This window comes from Quercus suber, unplaced genomic scaffold (genome assembly GCF_002906115.3).
Source record: "Quercus suber isolate HL8 unplaced genomic scaffold, Cork oak 2.0 scaffold_672, whole genome shotgun sequence".
Classification (NCBI taxonomy): Eukaryota; Viridiplantae; Streptophyta; class Magnoliopsida; order Fagales; family Fagaceae; genus Quercus; species Quercus suber.
In genome coordinates this window covers 206,142-222,423 of record NW_027070113.1, presented here as the reverse complement: position 1 = coordinate 222,423, position 16,282 = coordinate 206,142, and the positions used below count along the sequence as shown (strand labels likewise).

Below are 16,282 nucleotides of genomic sequence, written 5' to 3'. Positions count from 1 at the left end.
ACATAGAGGAGCAGGGCTCGCCTTGTCCAAGGAGACATTTCTCCTCGAACCATCTCTTACCCCTTTCTTACTCATGAGGCACTGAGCTGGAATGACCTTCTATTATTTCTCTCTCTTTAGACATCCCAATGTTCTCGGGTGAGGCCAAGGCCCAGTACACCGTTTTTGGGCCTTGTCCCTAAATTATTATTTTATATATATATATATATATATATATATATAGATTATCCTTGATTTCTATCTCTAATCATCGTTATGCAAAAACCTCTTCATTTTAATTTCTTATTAATTAGATTTCCATGTCTAAGTGCATTGTCATTTTTTTGGGTACTGTTGAAGCTTTTTTAATTAAGAACTAAATGAAATTACTAATATATAAAAAATAAAAATTATTTAATCCAAATGGATTTCTTCATTTGTATGTAACCCATGTGAATGACTTTTTTGGGGTTTTCAATGGTGGTGTTTATATAATTTAGCAAAATTTTAGACATTTTAATATATATTAACAAAGTCATCTATATATTAATTAAAATATATTCTATATAGTTTGCCCTCATTTAATATTGATCTTGCATGTGATGGAAGATCACTATGTATCTATCTATCTGTATAACAAAATTTGGTTTTGATAATTGATTTATAATTAGCCTTTTATTAACAAATTTCTAGTACACGACTTTTGTTTGATCAGTTATGTTTATGACCAAAAGCTAGATACTTCAATTAGTGGTAATAGAAAAACCCATACGTGACATTCAAATTTGTCTCAAACAAGGGTATATACGTTTCTAGTTGACTTCAATTAGCCTACAACTTATGATAGAATCATTAAAAATAAGTTTTTGAAAAAAAGTTGGCGTTCGCTTCTAATAATTGAACTCCATATCGTCTGCTTTTGATGACTATGTTTTTTATAATCAAACCAAGACATCAATTAGTGTTTGATAGACAAGAATTAAAACAGTTGAGATAACTAAACTTACACAAGTTTATATATATATATATATATATTCCCTTTCTTTTCTTTTCTTTGAAATTAACTCACAACCACGAGTTCAACTTATTTATTAAAGTAATTAAAAAAAGATTAATATACTTAGTTCCTAATATTATTACAAATTGGAAGCAAAATTGTACATAAAATATTCTCTACACTCTCAATTTCTCCAAATTGCCCCTAGAGAGCCCCTTAACCTCAACAGCCAAACTCTCTTCCCCAAGCCTCCTCAACCCCTTACTCAAAACCCTAACCACATACTCATCCGCCTCAAAAGTGGACCCCCACCCACTCCTCTTCATCATCTCGTAAATCCTGACCGTCGATTCCCTCCTATCAGCACCAATCACCGCCTTGATCAACCTGATGAGCCCCTTGTCGTCACACTGGATCCCACCCCCGCCACAATCTGTCTCCAAGTCACAGATCAGACGGTCGAGATCTTCCACCATTCTGTTCCTGGCGAGAGCGGTGGCCACGTCGGCGTAGAGGGACAAGTCCGGGTTGTGGTATTCAGATCGGACGGCGGAGAAGGCGTGGAGAGCGAGGGCGCAGTGGTCTTGGCGTAGGAGCTCGCGCAGGGTAGCGAGGAGGTCCGATTTGAGGAGGCGGGAGAGGAGTGGGGAGTAATCGGGTGTGGTGGTGGAGGAGGAGGAGGAGGACTTGTGAGCTCGCTTGAGGGTTTGGATGGCGTTGATGGCTTCGATGCTTAGGATGCGGCCTTTCATGAGGGGCCCACGGTTGGAGCGCGGACCGCAGCGTATGGCAACGTAGGTGGTAGCGGTTGTGGGTCTGGGTCTGGTGGTGTAAATTGGGTTCACGGGTTTGAGGAGGAAGGCGAGGTTTTGGTGGAGAGTGGAAGAAGCCATGAGTTGAGTTCACTGGAATGGAGTCTCGTGGAGTCACACTTTTGGACTTCGGACTCTCCGGTCTTTGGATAGGATAAGAAAAAAGTGAGCAAACCTGGCCAAGCGGGTCGGGTCAATTAGTTTTGGGTCAAAAATGTGCTAGGATAAAAACAAGTAATTTTATAAGGGGATTATAAAAAGGGGTTTGATCAACTGACCTGTGTTGGGTTGGTTCGTATTTTTCCATATGATTTTTTTAAATAAATAAAGAAAAACATGGATTTGTCATTTGGTAAGTCATGCTCTAAATTAGTTATTATGAAATACATTATTTTGAGCTCACTACTCATATCAACAAAACACAAGTTTCACTTTTTCACAATATCAACATTTCAAAACAAAATTACAAATGCGCAATTAGATGGGTAATTTGACAAAGAATAAAAACATATAAAAAATTTGTAATCTTGAAAAATAATTTCATAATCTAATATCTTGAAAAATAATCTAATAGTTGTGTTTAATTATAAATGTATTTTGGTTGACACTATGTTTCAATTTGGGTATATACAACAATTTGGTATACTTATAAATGATTTTTTTTTTTTTTTGGGATAATTACAGTAAACCCACCTGTGGTATGGACCATTTTCACTTTGCCTACTCGTCGTTTAGAATTTAACACTTTGCCCATCTGAGATTAGTCCCATTAGCCTTCCGTAACCCACCTCTCCGTTTGCTATTAGAAAAACACATTTTTAGGCAAAAACAAATATAACAAGAATAAAGAAGCTAGAGTTTTAAATTGCTCATGAACATCAAGGAGAACAAAGTGGAGGAACAATGCCTAATGAAATTATTTTTAATCTCTAACAATATCAACAATTTCACAACAACACAGAAGTTCACGTAACAAAGATAAAAAAGTTAGGGTTTTTTATTGCTTATACCCAATCTCCAAAACCCATCTCTTTCTTCATCTTCTTCTTCAAGAACCCACAAAGAAAAAAACCCAGAAAACCCAGTAATGCTTCCTTTCAGATTAAGCGTCGTTGTTTTGTTTTTTCTCGTGTCACTTCTTTTGCCGCCGTTTTGTCTCTGTATACGGTTGTTTCCGATGAGACTGAACGACGACGGAGATGGGCTTGGGCTTGGGCTTGATGGGTTGTCGCGGTTTACTGAAGTGCCGGACTACCGTAATGGAAAAGAGTGTCCGCCGATGGATTGTTGGAAATGGATTCAGATTAGGGGAAGCTATTCATAGGTGGGATTTCATGGGAGACCACTGAGGAAAAGCTGAAGGAGTACTTTGAGAACTATGGTGATGTGGTCCAGACTGTGGTCATGAGTGACAAGACCACTGGTAGACCCAGAGGCTTTGGCTTTGTTGTCTTTGTAGATCCTTCCATTCTCGATAGGGTTCTTCAGGACAAGCACACCATTAACGCCAGAACGGTCTGACTCACACCTATAATGGGGTTTTCTTCTTTTTTATTTCCTGGGTTTTTGTTGTCTGGTGGTAATTCTAATGATTCAGCTTCTAGGTCTTTTTTGTTTGTTTGTTTTCTTATTGGGTTATTGCGGTTTTGCTTCAATTTTTTTTTTTTTTTTTTTTTTTAATGCTTGTTTGTGGTACTATGTCATAAGATCCATAAAAGAACTATACCCATATTGGAGAATTCATGAATTGTCTAATTTTTTAATTAGAAGCCCACTTTTGATTTTATATTTATTCAGAGCCCAATTCACGGGCATAAGGGTAGCACTGTAGTAGTAGTATAATATGTATCAAATTAATGCAGGCCCCGAAATTGTAATTTTAAAATATTGAAGTAGTTCTGTAACATAGGTTAAGTATGTATATTGAGAAAACTCTACAAAAGTTGTCGATATGTCCGAGTGGTTAAGGAGACAGACTCGAAATCTGTTGGGCTTTGCCTGCGCAGGTTCGAATCCTGCTGTCGACGCATCTGAAGTTTTTCTTTCTAATCTTTTTTAATTTGGGGCTCCTTTTTACTTTTTAATCAACTTTCCTTTTTCTCTTTGGAAAAGCTCTCAGACAGTCAGACACAGGCTATAACATTCTATATTTCTAAACAACTCCTGGAAAATAAAAACAGATAGAAATTTAAATATGTCAATGGAGAATTATATATCGAAATCATGGTTCATGCTCTGATTTATGAGTCAATCAGCACAAAAATTGTCTCCATTGTAGATATACTCTATAACAAGTAATAAGGCCAGGTTCATGTATGAATTCCAATTGGGGGACATATCATCAACCCGATTCTACCTAAGTTACTGTGGGGATTCCTTTGTTTCCCCGTATTAGACACATCTTCGAGAAAATGTCCTAACCTTTCCCACTTTGTTTCCGAAGTCTCATACTATAGCAACCTGGCTAAGGGTATTTTGATTTTGAATAATGCTACTGTCATAAATTATTTAATAATATTTTTGTAAACTGTTTTTGTGATTAATTCTTATGAGTTTCATTTAGACCCACTATTAATATAATTTTTTTTTTCACTTACTTATAACCATTTACCTCATCAATAGTTTATAAAAAAAATGTTGTGAAATAATTTGTAGCTCTAACATTTTCTTTTGAGACATTACTTGTGTGAGACATTGAATGACAATATTACCCAATTTGATACATTTTCTTCATACAAGGACAACAAATGAGTAGTTTCTGCACTTATGAAAATAAAAAATGTAGAATCTGCATGTTCTTTAAATTTTTATGATACATTTTTATGAATTTCAAAAAGATTTTTTAATTTTAATAAGATTTTTATTTAATAAGATTCTTTAAATTTTAGAACTTTTGTAAAATTTAAGGATGAAAATCGAAATTTTAGCAAAATTTAGAGGCCAAAATATATAATATTTTACCCAATATTATATTATATATAATGATGATATTAACAATGTATATTATTTGATTTTGAATTAATTAATAATTTGATATTATATAATATTATGTTATGTAGACTAGTATATAAATTTTGTAATATATAAAACTTTAGTGGTACATCAAAATAAGTTGGTACTGAAATGTTATGTTCCAATGTAAAATATCGGAACAGGTCCAAAACAATATTAAAAACATTTGAGATAGAATTGATAAGTAAGGAATAGTCTGATATTTGAATGCAATGCACTTTCTCTCTGTATTGTCTCACTTGGGTTTTATTTGTTTAGACTTTTTAATGCTTCGTATGAAGTTTTTGAATCCAATACAAGTTTTCTTTTATTGAATCTTCTTGTTGAAATTTCAAAATATTTATTTAAAATTTCATCTCATCCATTTATGCAAAATTTTAAACCCTAGCTTTTTAATATGTTTTATGTTATGTTTTTTTTCTAATGGAAAAGTCATAGGTAGGTTAGGAAAGTCTAATAAACTTTCCTTAGATGGATAAAGTGTCAAATTTTGAACCATTGGTAGTTAATGTAAAAACATACCTAACCTTAGGTCGGTTATCTGTAATCATGGTTTTGAAACTCGGACCGTTTAAAGAATTGCACAAGCAAGAGGTTCAAGGTTTTTAAGATTAGACCAAAGTTGATTTGTGATGATGTCATAATTAATTTAATAATTATTTAAAATATAAATAAATATAATAAATTAGAAAAAACGTATGTGAGTTTTAGTTAGCTCAATTGGTAAAATCTCTGATGGTTGAATAAAAGGTTTGGGGTTTAATCTCCACCTACTCTAAAAACCGATTGATGTCTTGATCTGATGATAAATAGTACAATCATCAAAAGCGGGCCTTATAAGTTGAAACTATATATATATAAAAAAAAAAAAAAGTTTATTTGGTCTATATCAAAAACCAAGCAGACGCTACAGGTTGAAACTATATAATAATTTTTTTAAAAAAAAACTATATTTGAAATTAAAAACATGTATAAAAAGCATTCATAAATGTGAAAAGAGTGAAGTTGAAGTATATTAATAAAATTGACATATAGATGCTTAGGCCTATTTGTTAACATTCCCTAGCCAAAATAAATGACTTTTGAAAATAATGTTCAAAATAAAAGATGATATTTCTTAAAATGTGTATTACTTTACAATGACATGATATTTATATATAAAACAAAAGGATAATTACAGTAAACTCACCTGTGGTATGATCCGTTTTCACTTTGCCTACCCTTAGTTCAAAACTTAACACTTTGCCCACCTAAGGTTAGTCCCGTTAGCCTTCCGTAACCCACCTCTCCATTTGCCATTAGAAAAACACATTTTTAGGCAAAAACAAATATAACAAAAATCAAAAAGTTGTTTGTTTTGATTGCTTAAGAACTTCTATAAGAACATAGTGAAGGAATAGCAAACCACGGGATAATTTGAGTTCAAAAACAACATTATTGAACCAAATAAAATGAGAAACCACATTACCCCATCACGATTAAATTCAAAAACAACAAAATCCCAAGAACAAACATCAGTGGCAGCATAAATTAAATAGAACCACAATTTCGCAACAAGAACATAAGATTTCCAAAATACCCAAAAACTCAAAATTCCATNTGGATAATGATGAACTTTATAGAAGAGTTATCAATCAAAACAATACTCTAATCAATCTTTTTCCTTCTTTTTTTGTTTTTTTGTTTTTTTTTTTTTTTTTTGGTGCAAAGTACTTTTTAGAAATAAGTAAGGAAATACCTAAATCCTTTGCAAGGCTTAAAATTTGGATGGATTTTTAGTTACAATTGATGAAGTGTTGCAAAAAAATTAATTTATAGTTCATTCTTGTCAATTCTCTCCTAATTTTTTGTTGTATGGTTAGTCTTTTGCCCTGAAATAGACAGTCTTTTGACATCTGAATTTCTCAGAGTATTGATGGATATATGGATTGATCCAAATCAGATGTTGTGTTTAAGAAATTAGATTAGGATTACCTTCAATTTGTTCTTGTCCCTCTACTATGGTTATCAAAGGTGGACATGACTTGAGACTCTCATTCAAGGAGTCACCACTATGGTTTCCAATGTGTCATGCAAAAAGAAAAAGGACCAAATTACACTAAGCAAATTGAGCTGGTCTATCCTGAATTTTATCGTGCACTTGATTAATATATGGGAACCTACACGAACTTTTTCTCAAAGCCAATGAGAGACATTCAATTTGCAACAGCTAGCTAAAGAACTGTACTAAGTTTTGCGGTAAATAAAAATACTTTTATAAAATACCATTTGGGTTTAAAGGTTTAACTTTTTCAGAAATGTCTGCAAATTTGGAATGATATGTAAGAACTGTGAATGGAAACAGAATTTGGTATTTTGCATGGTATGTCAGGGAGATCTTTTTCATAAAGCACACTTCTTCCTAACCTTCGGCGATTAGGTGACACGTATTAAAAGTTATTGAATAATATTATTCAGCTAAATTGGCTTGACTAAAAGCTAGTTTCCCTGTCAAAAAGAAAGGAACAAAAATGGCTAGGAGCTAGCTTTGTTGAGTGAATCCTTCAAAAGCAGCTATGATTCTTTATCTTAAAAGAAAAAAACCTATTCCCCTTCTATCAAGTAATTGTGAAAATGCTCAACAGAGATAGTTTTCGAATCTTTTGTTGCAAATTAAGAGTGTCAAAAAGAAAAATGATTCCATAGATAAGATGTTCATGAGTACCGAATTTTCCCAATATAATCGATTGATTGTCAATACAAATAATGTTGGGCATTGAGCTGCCAATCACTTTAAAGAAGTAGGCTTTTCACTTTGATGAATAATGGAAGTGCTTGGTATTGCTGAACACAATTGGAATTAAGATTGCATACGAAATATTAAGTATAAATAGCATTGATGGTACTGGAGAAAGTATTGCATACGGAATATTATGTATAAATAGCAATGATGCTATTGAAGAAAGTATTTCTTTGACAAAAGCATCATACTTGGAGCATTACCTCAATGCTGCATTACAACTAGCAACAATAATGGAGATTAACCTTAAAATATGGCATCTAAAGTTTCTGTCATAATGCTTAGGATATACACCTTGCCACAAATTTAGGAGATTAGGGGATGTGAAAGAACATTGAAATCAGTTATAGATTTCTTATTGATTGTTTTACCAATCAAGTATTGCAGCATAATATACAAAAAGACTACCTACAAGAAACATGTGAAGTGGTCAGAATTTATATGAGATATCATGTGTATTCCTTAATGCTTAACAGATATGATGTGAAAAGAATCATAGCACATTGAGAAAGCAAGTTATGGCATGCATGAGCCCTGAATTTAAACCACATATCATGGTTGCACTGTTGATCAAGCTGAGAATTCATATCCAAATAGCACACATGAAATATATTTACAAGTGGTGCTAATTGATTAATTGCAACTTGAAACCTTTTGGCTCCTTCCTTCAACAGGTCATTAAGTATACTGCTAACTAATCTCAGAAATTAAACAGGCGGCATCAATATTGAATTGCAGCATGTAGAGAAACTTCATTTGATTTTGCTCATATATAAAATTGGCTAATTTTCCCTCAAGTCATCACATGCTAGCTGCTGCTTGTTTTAAGCCACAGCATACATTGACACATGAACGCTCTATTGCCCAAGTTCCATGTTGTTGTCTGCCATTTTGGCCTCAAAAAACGCATAAAATTGAGGGAAAATCAGATTGTGTACTCTTAGCTAACACCATGTTGTCCAACATGAGGGCAGCTCTATTTATTTTATTTCTTACCCCTCTCCAGTAAACAGCATAGGAGAAGGTTGACAACCATCGTTGTACCTATATGCAACCATCCTTATCGCTTTTACATCACCAAAGGAAGCGATTGATATGGTCCTTATCATGTTTCTACAAACAATAAGATGGAATCTGAGATGCCTCTACTCAACTACAAGAGAAAAATTACTTGGTGGAAGTTATTGAGGCCAATCAAGATCAAATTTTCATAATAAGATCAATCAAAGATCAATCCAATTCATTGAATATGAGCTACCAATTACAGGGAATACATTGTTGCTGGTGCTCTTCTATAAAGTTCATCATTATCCAAGCTCATTAGTTTACCCCTCGTCTATCTATAATGATTGGCCTCATCCTAGGCTTCACCACCTAGAATCTGCCTGCAAACCCTAGGCTTCACCACCTAGGGGTGTTTGGCATCACCACCAAACAAAGTGAACAAAGGAGGAGACATATTCTCGACTCATCATAAAATTATTCTTATTCCAATTGTACTACTGTTCACCAATACAAGAGTAGAGTTAAATATGTTTTAGGGATTATACTAATATGGAAAACATCTAATCAAATTCTGTAAAGCCCTCAACATAAAACCAAATTCAAAATTTAAAAACAAAAATAATTTTACATTCAAAAATAAAATCTTAGATGATTTTAATGCTCCCAGCATCAGTATAGTGATGTACTGATATGTTATTGAATCATTGTAATGTTAAATCTATATCAATTTATTAAACAGCCTGTCATACAGATAAACAAACAATCAGAATGTAGTCTGACCTACTGACACGTACATGCCAGTTTGTGGTTTAGCCTGCTTGCTATGCTTGGCCATGATTTTCGTTCTTAATTTGTTGCAACATTATTAGGTTTCCATCATTATCAGAGAAGCATTAGTTAATGAATAAACTTGTCATTTTATTCACACTGTGGCTTGTGCTTTGAGGAATGTTTTTCTTTATCTTTTTGCTCATTGATTGATCACATCAGATGAGCAAGATACTCTTTATCTTTCAACAAGGGCAACTAAATATGAAATGCATGACAGTATAATATGAATTGTATAGCAGTGCTTATTATCTATAAACTATAGGTCTTCTTTTGGACCCTACTGAGTACTGCCTACCATCATGTTGTTTAGCTACTGGCCAAAAGACCCCCCCAAAAAAAAATATCAGGCCAAGTCCTGCTAATGATCTGTGTTGGAGTGTTTCAATGTCAAGGATTCTACACAGTTTGGTATGTCCCAATAATTCATGTTCTGCCAATACAAAGCAAAACCACATGAAATATATATATATATATATATATATAAATATATGATCAATCAATCCTGTGGATTACATTGATGTTGTTAATTAGGACTCCAAATGGCTAGGTGGAAATTTTCCATTTTGGGTTTGGTAAGGATGTGGCCCTCATGTCCAAGTTCATAATCTCAATGAAAAGCGGGCACACAGAATTTGTATAATTGCTCATTGACTTGATAAATATATTTATATAAAACTTCAAATATGGTGTGCTGCTGTATACATTGCACCCCTGTTCTTACTAGCTCCTCAAAGTTTGGGTTCAAGCTTGACTTTACCATCAAATATTTGTTATTATATTATAATCGGGAAAGCTCTCTTAACTCTCTAATTGCAATCAAGCGAGAAATATTCCATTTGATTTTCTTGATAAAGTTACTAATTAGTCAAATTCTAAAGTGACATAGATATCATCATATAAGCAACAAACCCATTAAATGTTTGAGAACTGCCGACTAAAAAAACTATAGAAGTTGTACTTTTTTTTATTTTATTATTATTTAAAAAATGAGTTCCATGTGCTTTGAAACCAAATGGGATTTCAATATTGACCATGAATTAAACCACTTCAAAACTATAATCCCCCATGTTAATATAATTGAGGTTGATATGATATACACATCTTAATAGAATAGAAGCGCCTTATCCAACGGTGTGGATCAGGTTTAATTGGTCCATCAAAGTTTGGTGGACCACACATCTTTAATCTTTAGGGAAAAGTGATAGTAGAATGTTGAAGTCGGACACCATGACAAAATAGAATTGGATATTGAGGAGCAAGTCGTATCCCTTTCTTATCAGGTTGCTGCAACTTGTGCTCTCACTGTAGCAATGGTGCGCGGCAAGTGGGACCCTTTTACTAAGTAACACGCACCTTCAAAGCATAAGATCAAGATGAATATTGATGTGACTTGACTATGAGCAAAATGGAGAAACAAAAAAGAGAATAAAGAAAATTTTTTTTTTTGGATAAAAGTTTAGGCGATGGGAGAGTACATTATACTAGTAGATTTCATAAACGACTTATATTGGATTTATAAATTATCCAAAAAAAAATTGGCAGTAAAACTTGAACCTAAACTTTTTTAGCCAAGTATATGACTCTTATTAACTGAAATAACTCCTGTTGACAATAAAAAGAATTCATTGCATATAGAGCTTCGTTTGCCTTTTTTCCCGAGGTTTTGAGTGGGATTGGTTCCACTGATGGACACTGCGTGACAACTCTAGTTAAGGCCTTTTTGGGACCCACCAACCGTCCATCTCATGGCAAGTACTTTGCCAATTGGACCTACTTCATAGATGGCCCCTCACTTCCTTGCCTATGCTCATAGTCAAATAAAACTGCAATGTTTTCCATTTAAAAAAATATAAAAAATAAAAAGATAAAGATAAAAGTGGGTAAAATACAGTGAGATTTGGGAGTTATTGCTAACCAGGTTCAAAATATTTTAAAAATAATACATTTGGTCCTTAAATGGTATGCTTTTGGAAATGAAATTGTCATAATTACTATTTACTATTTAGCATATAGTTTAAAAACCATATTAATTATTTTTTAAATGTTTTGAACTTGCTTAGTATTTGTCCAAACTATATGAGTGCTTATCAAATTTTATCGCCCAAAAAAAAAAAAAACATAAATGTGAAAAATTCATCTTTAATTTTAATTAAAGAGTAATGATAGTCCCACAAATTCTTTCTGTGGAGTTGGAAGGTCCAAAGATACTCATCCACATATATATTGGGCCCGAGGCCCAAATCGAGGACGAGGACAAACACGTGGTGTTAGAGAGGCCCACAATTGTAGGCGAAGAAGACAGTGTTGATCGTAACAATCTAGAAAACTACGCCGAGGACAAACTCTTCCTTGATTAACCAAGGCCAAGGTACGAAGAAGTGTTTTACCGACAAAGACAACCTTCCATACCATTCCATATAAGAAGATAAGTACTATATGTGAATAGGACAGAACGTGATCATGGGAGATTTCCAAGGAAAGCTGCTACCTCCACATTAAATGTACTGCAGCTAACTCTCTGGCCCCATTAATACGGAGATGATACCTGAACAGTGTGTTCCAACCTTATAGCTATTGCATCGTGACTTAGAGGATTGGTTGATGAGACAAGTATCAATACCAAACCCAACGGTATACACGTGTGAAGTGGGAATGAGAAAGGAGGATAATATAAAAGGCAAAGGAAGCAACAAGAAGAGGGGATCGCAAGAAGAAAGACTATAGTATTCAGAAACCAAACTTGTAACCCAATTTGAGAATAATATACAAGAACAGTGCACCTCGGACCTTACCGATGACTATTTTTCTTCAATACAATCTTATTTCTTTTTATTCTCTTATCATCTGAATCTATTCCAATGTTTGTTTGATCAACTAAAGCCTAGTTTTCCAACACATTCTCTATAAATTTATTATTTTGGGCTTTTTGGGCTTAAGTCCATCCACTAGTGAGCTTCGAGTTCAAATATGGTCCTTACACTTTCTTATTTCAAAATTTCTTTTCCTATAATTTTTAAGTTTTTTTGTGTAGATAAGTCAATAGTTAGAAGAAGGGGATTCAAACTCTGAATACTTTCATTGAAAATACTAAAATTTATTAATTAAATTACATGACTCTTAGCTCATAATTGATAACCAAATAAATTATAATATGAACAACATATTTCATATGGGTTTATAATATATCTACAAGTATGAATATGAGATTCTACTATGTGTTAGATACTTTGTGAATTCTTCCATTTACTCTTCTACCTCATATGAGTCATATTTTAATTAGTATTATGTGTTACTCTTCTTTGACAAGAAAATATGTAACATAAGTTTAACTGGAACCTCCTCCATTTATAAGTTTTAGATATAGGGTGTCGTTGTGGGTTTAAAAACCATTGGGTATGTGTGTAACTTATCAATAAAATAATTTTTTTTAAAAACGAAAGAAGATTATTCATTTAACCATCCACATCAGCAAAAGTTTTAATGAAAGTAAAGGTTTCAATAAATTATAATATATGTTTATATTTAATAATAAATAATTTTTTTTTCCTTAAACATATTTAAAATTTAAAATTTGGGCAACTACACACACATATATATAACCATATATAATAGCTTGTCGGATACGGCTAAATGAACTCCTAATTGAGTACTATAATCCTGAAGCCCTTTTGCAAATTGGTAAATCCATTGGAAATGTGTTGAGAATAGACTCCAATACTACCATGGAATCGAGAGGCAGATTCGCGAGGATTTGTGTCCAAATCGATGTGGATAAATCTTTGGTCACGGCAGTACTGATTGGGAAATTTGAGCACACTGTGTGTTATGAAGGGATACAAAAACTATACTTTTCTTGCGGCAGAATCGGCCACTGGAAAGATAACTGCCCGTATACAATCCAACCAGAGCAATTGCCAATGGAGGAGGCAACGAAGGACGTTGGAGTATTGCAACCTCGTGCATGCGATTTGCATGAACCTGACACCAACAGAAATGAAAGGGGGCCCAGTAAGGTCATGCATGAAAGTGGGAATGAGGAGATGCAGGGTGGTATGTATGGGCCTTGGACTGTTGTCGCATGCAAAAAGAATGGGACAAAATCCCATGGTAGTGGAGGGACCCACGCGGTACTAGACAACGGTCATCTTACACATGAGTTAAGGAAGAATGTGAATGAGGCTAGGCTCAGTAACACCACGGGGAAGCTTAAGGCCAATGATGGGCCTGTTAGGGAGGCTAAAAGGAAACTCATGCCTCCGAAAAGTATCAATGAAGCCCATTTTGCAAATGCAATCCAAAGCATAAGTAATACCTCGGCCCATGCGACCCAAGACTCTGCAGGTCAAAGCCCATATATGTCTAATATGGAGAATGCAAGGGGAGTGGGCCAGAACTGATGTTAGTTCTAGAAACACCAACTTTAAAGCTTCGGTAAAGGGCAAAAAAGCCCTTGCACGTGCTAGTGTACCACAAAACACTACACTAGATTTCGCTAGAAACTTCCAGCCTCTTTCCCTAATTTCTCATGTCAAAAATCAACTTAATCTGAAGTACACAACTCCAATTAAGTGTGATGGAAAGTCCAAATAGAGAGATGAAGGAAAACTAAACTCATGAGGCTCTGTTGATTATCAGGTTGCAACCATGCCTTGGCCGGAGGTGGGATACAAGTTTGGGGGGAGTTGTAGCTGAGAACACCAACGGAAAACTTCAAAGAGCATGGAGGTGCATCCTTCCAATGAACGAGATGAATGCAAAAAAGGGCAATCAAACCTTCTCGAATCTAGCTTGGGCGGAGGTGACGAAACCATGGTGGGTCTTATTGACGGATGTACCGTCACCAATGGAGGAACGATGCTTGGTATGGGAACACTTTTCACAAATTTCACCAATTCCCACACTTTACGAAGTGAACCATCTGGAGGGTCTGTTAGAGGGAAGAACCATGGTGCTTAAGCTTCTTGCGACATCCCAAGAACTAGAGATGGGAGTGCTGATGTTGTGTCTGAAGGAGGGGCAGATGAAGGAGATACTGGAGCTGATTGGATGGAATTTGAGGGATGAGGCCATGTTGATGCCTCATGTTGATGAGTGTTTCACTCTTTGTCACGTATTCCTCATAAATGTTATTATATGGAATTGCAGGGGAGCTTTGAAGCCTACCTTTCAAGGTCACATTAGAGAGTTGATTCGAAACCACAATCCGGCCATTCTAGTTCTGATGGAAACTAAAGTTGGTGGTGTAAGGGCTAGAGAAATTATTGGCTGACTCCCTTTTGATGGAGTGGTTCATACGGATACTATCGGATATGTTGGCGGGCTTTGGATGCTCTAGAATTCTGACAGAGTGGAGGTAAATCGCTATCAAGTACTGAGTAGGAAATCCATGCCGTGGTTAAGGTAATGAACTCTAACACCAGCTGGTTATTTACTGCAATTTATACTAGTCCTAAAAGTGCTGAAAGGCACATTTTATGGAATAACTTAAATAAAGTCACAGATCTTCATGATATGCCTTGGGTAATTACGGGTGATTGTAATGATACTCTCACTGCTGAGGATAAGTTTGGGGGTAGGGCTGTTGGGGTTAATAGCTTACTACGCTTTAAAGAGTGCCTGGACAATTGCAACATGATCGACATTGGTTTTTCTAGGCTGCGTTTCACTTGGACTAATAAAAGGGAAATCCAAGCTCTTATACAAGTGAGGCTAGATAGATTTGTTTTCAATCCCAGGTAGTTCTTACTCTATCCTGAAGCAAGAGTTATGCATCTCGCAAGATGCCATTCAGACCACTGCCCTGTTCTGCTAGATTTGCTTCCAAGAGCGAACAGGGAGAGACAAAGGCCTTTCAAGTTCCAAACCTGCTGGTTGACTAATCCCACCTTTTCGAGCATTGTTACACAGGCTTGGAGACAACCTTGCAACCTTGGAGAGGCGATTAAGCATTTTACCAAAGAGGCTACTGATTGGAACAAACAGCATTTTGGTAATATTTTTGTTAAGAAAAAGAATATTCTGGTGAGATTAAAAGTTATTCAACATACAGTCTCAGTTAAGCCTTCAACTTTCCTCTTAAACCTTGAAAAAGAATTGGTGAAGGAGTTTGATACTATTCTTAGTTAGGAAGAGGAATTATGGGCTCTCAAATCTTAGGTTAATTGGATGATACAAGGGGATAGAAACACCACTTTCTACCATGTCTCGACCCTGGTGAGAAGGAATAGGAATCAGATTTTGGCAATTAAAAACTCGGTCGAGGATTGAATTTATGAGGAGAACGGTATTAAGGACCTTATTAGAACAAGCTTTATGGATATTTTCACTTCTTCCTTCACTAGTGTTCCTTGGGTAGCTCCCTTGTCTTCCCAATGGCAAGCTAAGCTTACAGATAAGGAGAAGCTTAGTATTAGTGGGGCTGCAACAGAAGATGAAATTAAAACAACCTTGTGGTCATTGAAAGCCTTTAAAGCCCCGGGTCCAAATAGATTGCATGTGGGTTTCTTCCAAAGATTCTGGCTGCTAGTGGGTAGATCAATAATTTATGAAGTGAAGAGGATTTTTTATGAGAGGAGAGTTCTTGCTTATTTGAACAGAACGTATGTTGCTCTTATTCCTAAGATACAAGGTCTGGAGACTTTAGGGAACTATAGACCTATAAGTCTTTGCAACACAGTCTACAAGATAGTCACGAAGATCATAGTGGCTAGATTGAGACCTTTGCTTGATACACTCATCTCCCCCCTCCAAACTACCTTTGTACTAGGAAGAAGGGGCATTGATAATGCAATCATAGCCCAAGAAGTTATTCATTCCATCAGCAGGAAGACAGGCAAGGTGGGTTACATGGTTTTGAAGATTGATTTG

The 16,282-nt window shown here is 35.1% G+C and overlaps 2 protein-coding genes and 1 non-coding gene across 3 annotated transcripts; 2 read left to right on the top strand and 1 right to left on the bottom strand.

Moving 5' to 3' along the window:
* Positions 1–1,079: 1,079 nt before the first annotated feature.
* LOC112024886 (protein THYLAKOID ASSEMBLY 8, chloroplastic) lies at positions 1,080–2,017 on the bottom strand. The gene has a single exon (XM_024057534.2). It carries the CDS (start codon positions 1,867–1,869, stop codon positions 1,153–1,155), a length of 717 nt encoding a protein of 238 aa, XP_023913302.1. The 5' UTR covers positions 1,870–2,017; the 3' UTR covers positions 1,080–1,152.
* Positions 2,018–3,733: 1,716 nt separating this feature from the next.
* Positions 3,734–3,815, top strand: TRNAS-CGA (transfer RNA serine (anticodon CGA)). Its single transcript has one exon. It is a non-coding gene; the product is annotated as a tRNA-Ser (tRNA).
* An 11,003-nt stretch (positions 3,816–14,818) lies between these two features.
* Positions 14,819–15,541, top strand: LOC112024885 (uncharacterized). Its single transcript, XM_024057532.1, has 2 exons — positions 14,819–15,150; positions 15,250–15,541. The coding sequence occupies exons 1-2, from the start codon at positions 14,819–14,821 to the stop codon at positions 15,539–15,541; spliced, it is 624 nt and encodes a 207-aa protein (XP_023913300.1).
* The last annotated feature ends 741 nt before the right edge of the window (positions 15,542–16,282 follow it).

Coding starts and splice junctions, on each gene's coding strand:
- LOC112024886 (XM_024057534.2), bottom strand. CDS start 1,869: ATGGCTTCTTCCACTCTCCACCAAAACCTCGCCTTCCTCCTCAAACCC.
- LOC112024885 (XM_024057532.1), top strand. CDS start 14,819: ATGAACTCTAACACCAGCTGGTTATTTACTGCAATTTATACTAGTCCT. Junction 15,151..15,249: donor AGATTTGTTTTCAATCCCAG/GTAGTTCTTACT, acceptor AAGAGCGAACAG/GGAGAGACAAAGGCCTTTCA.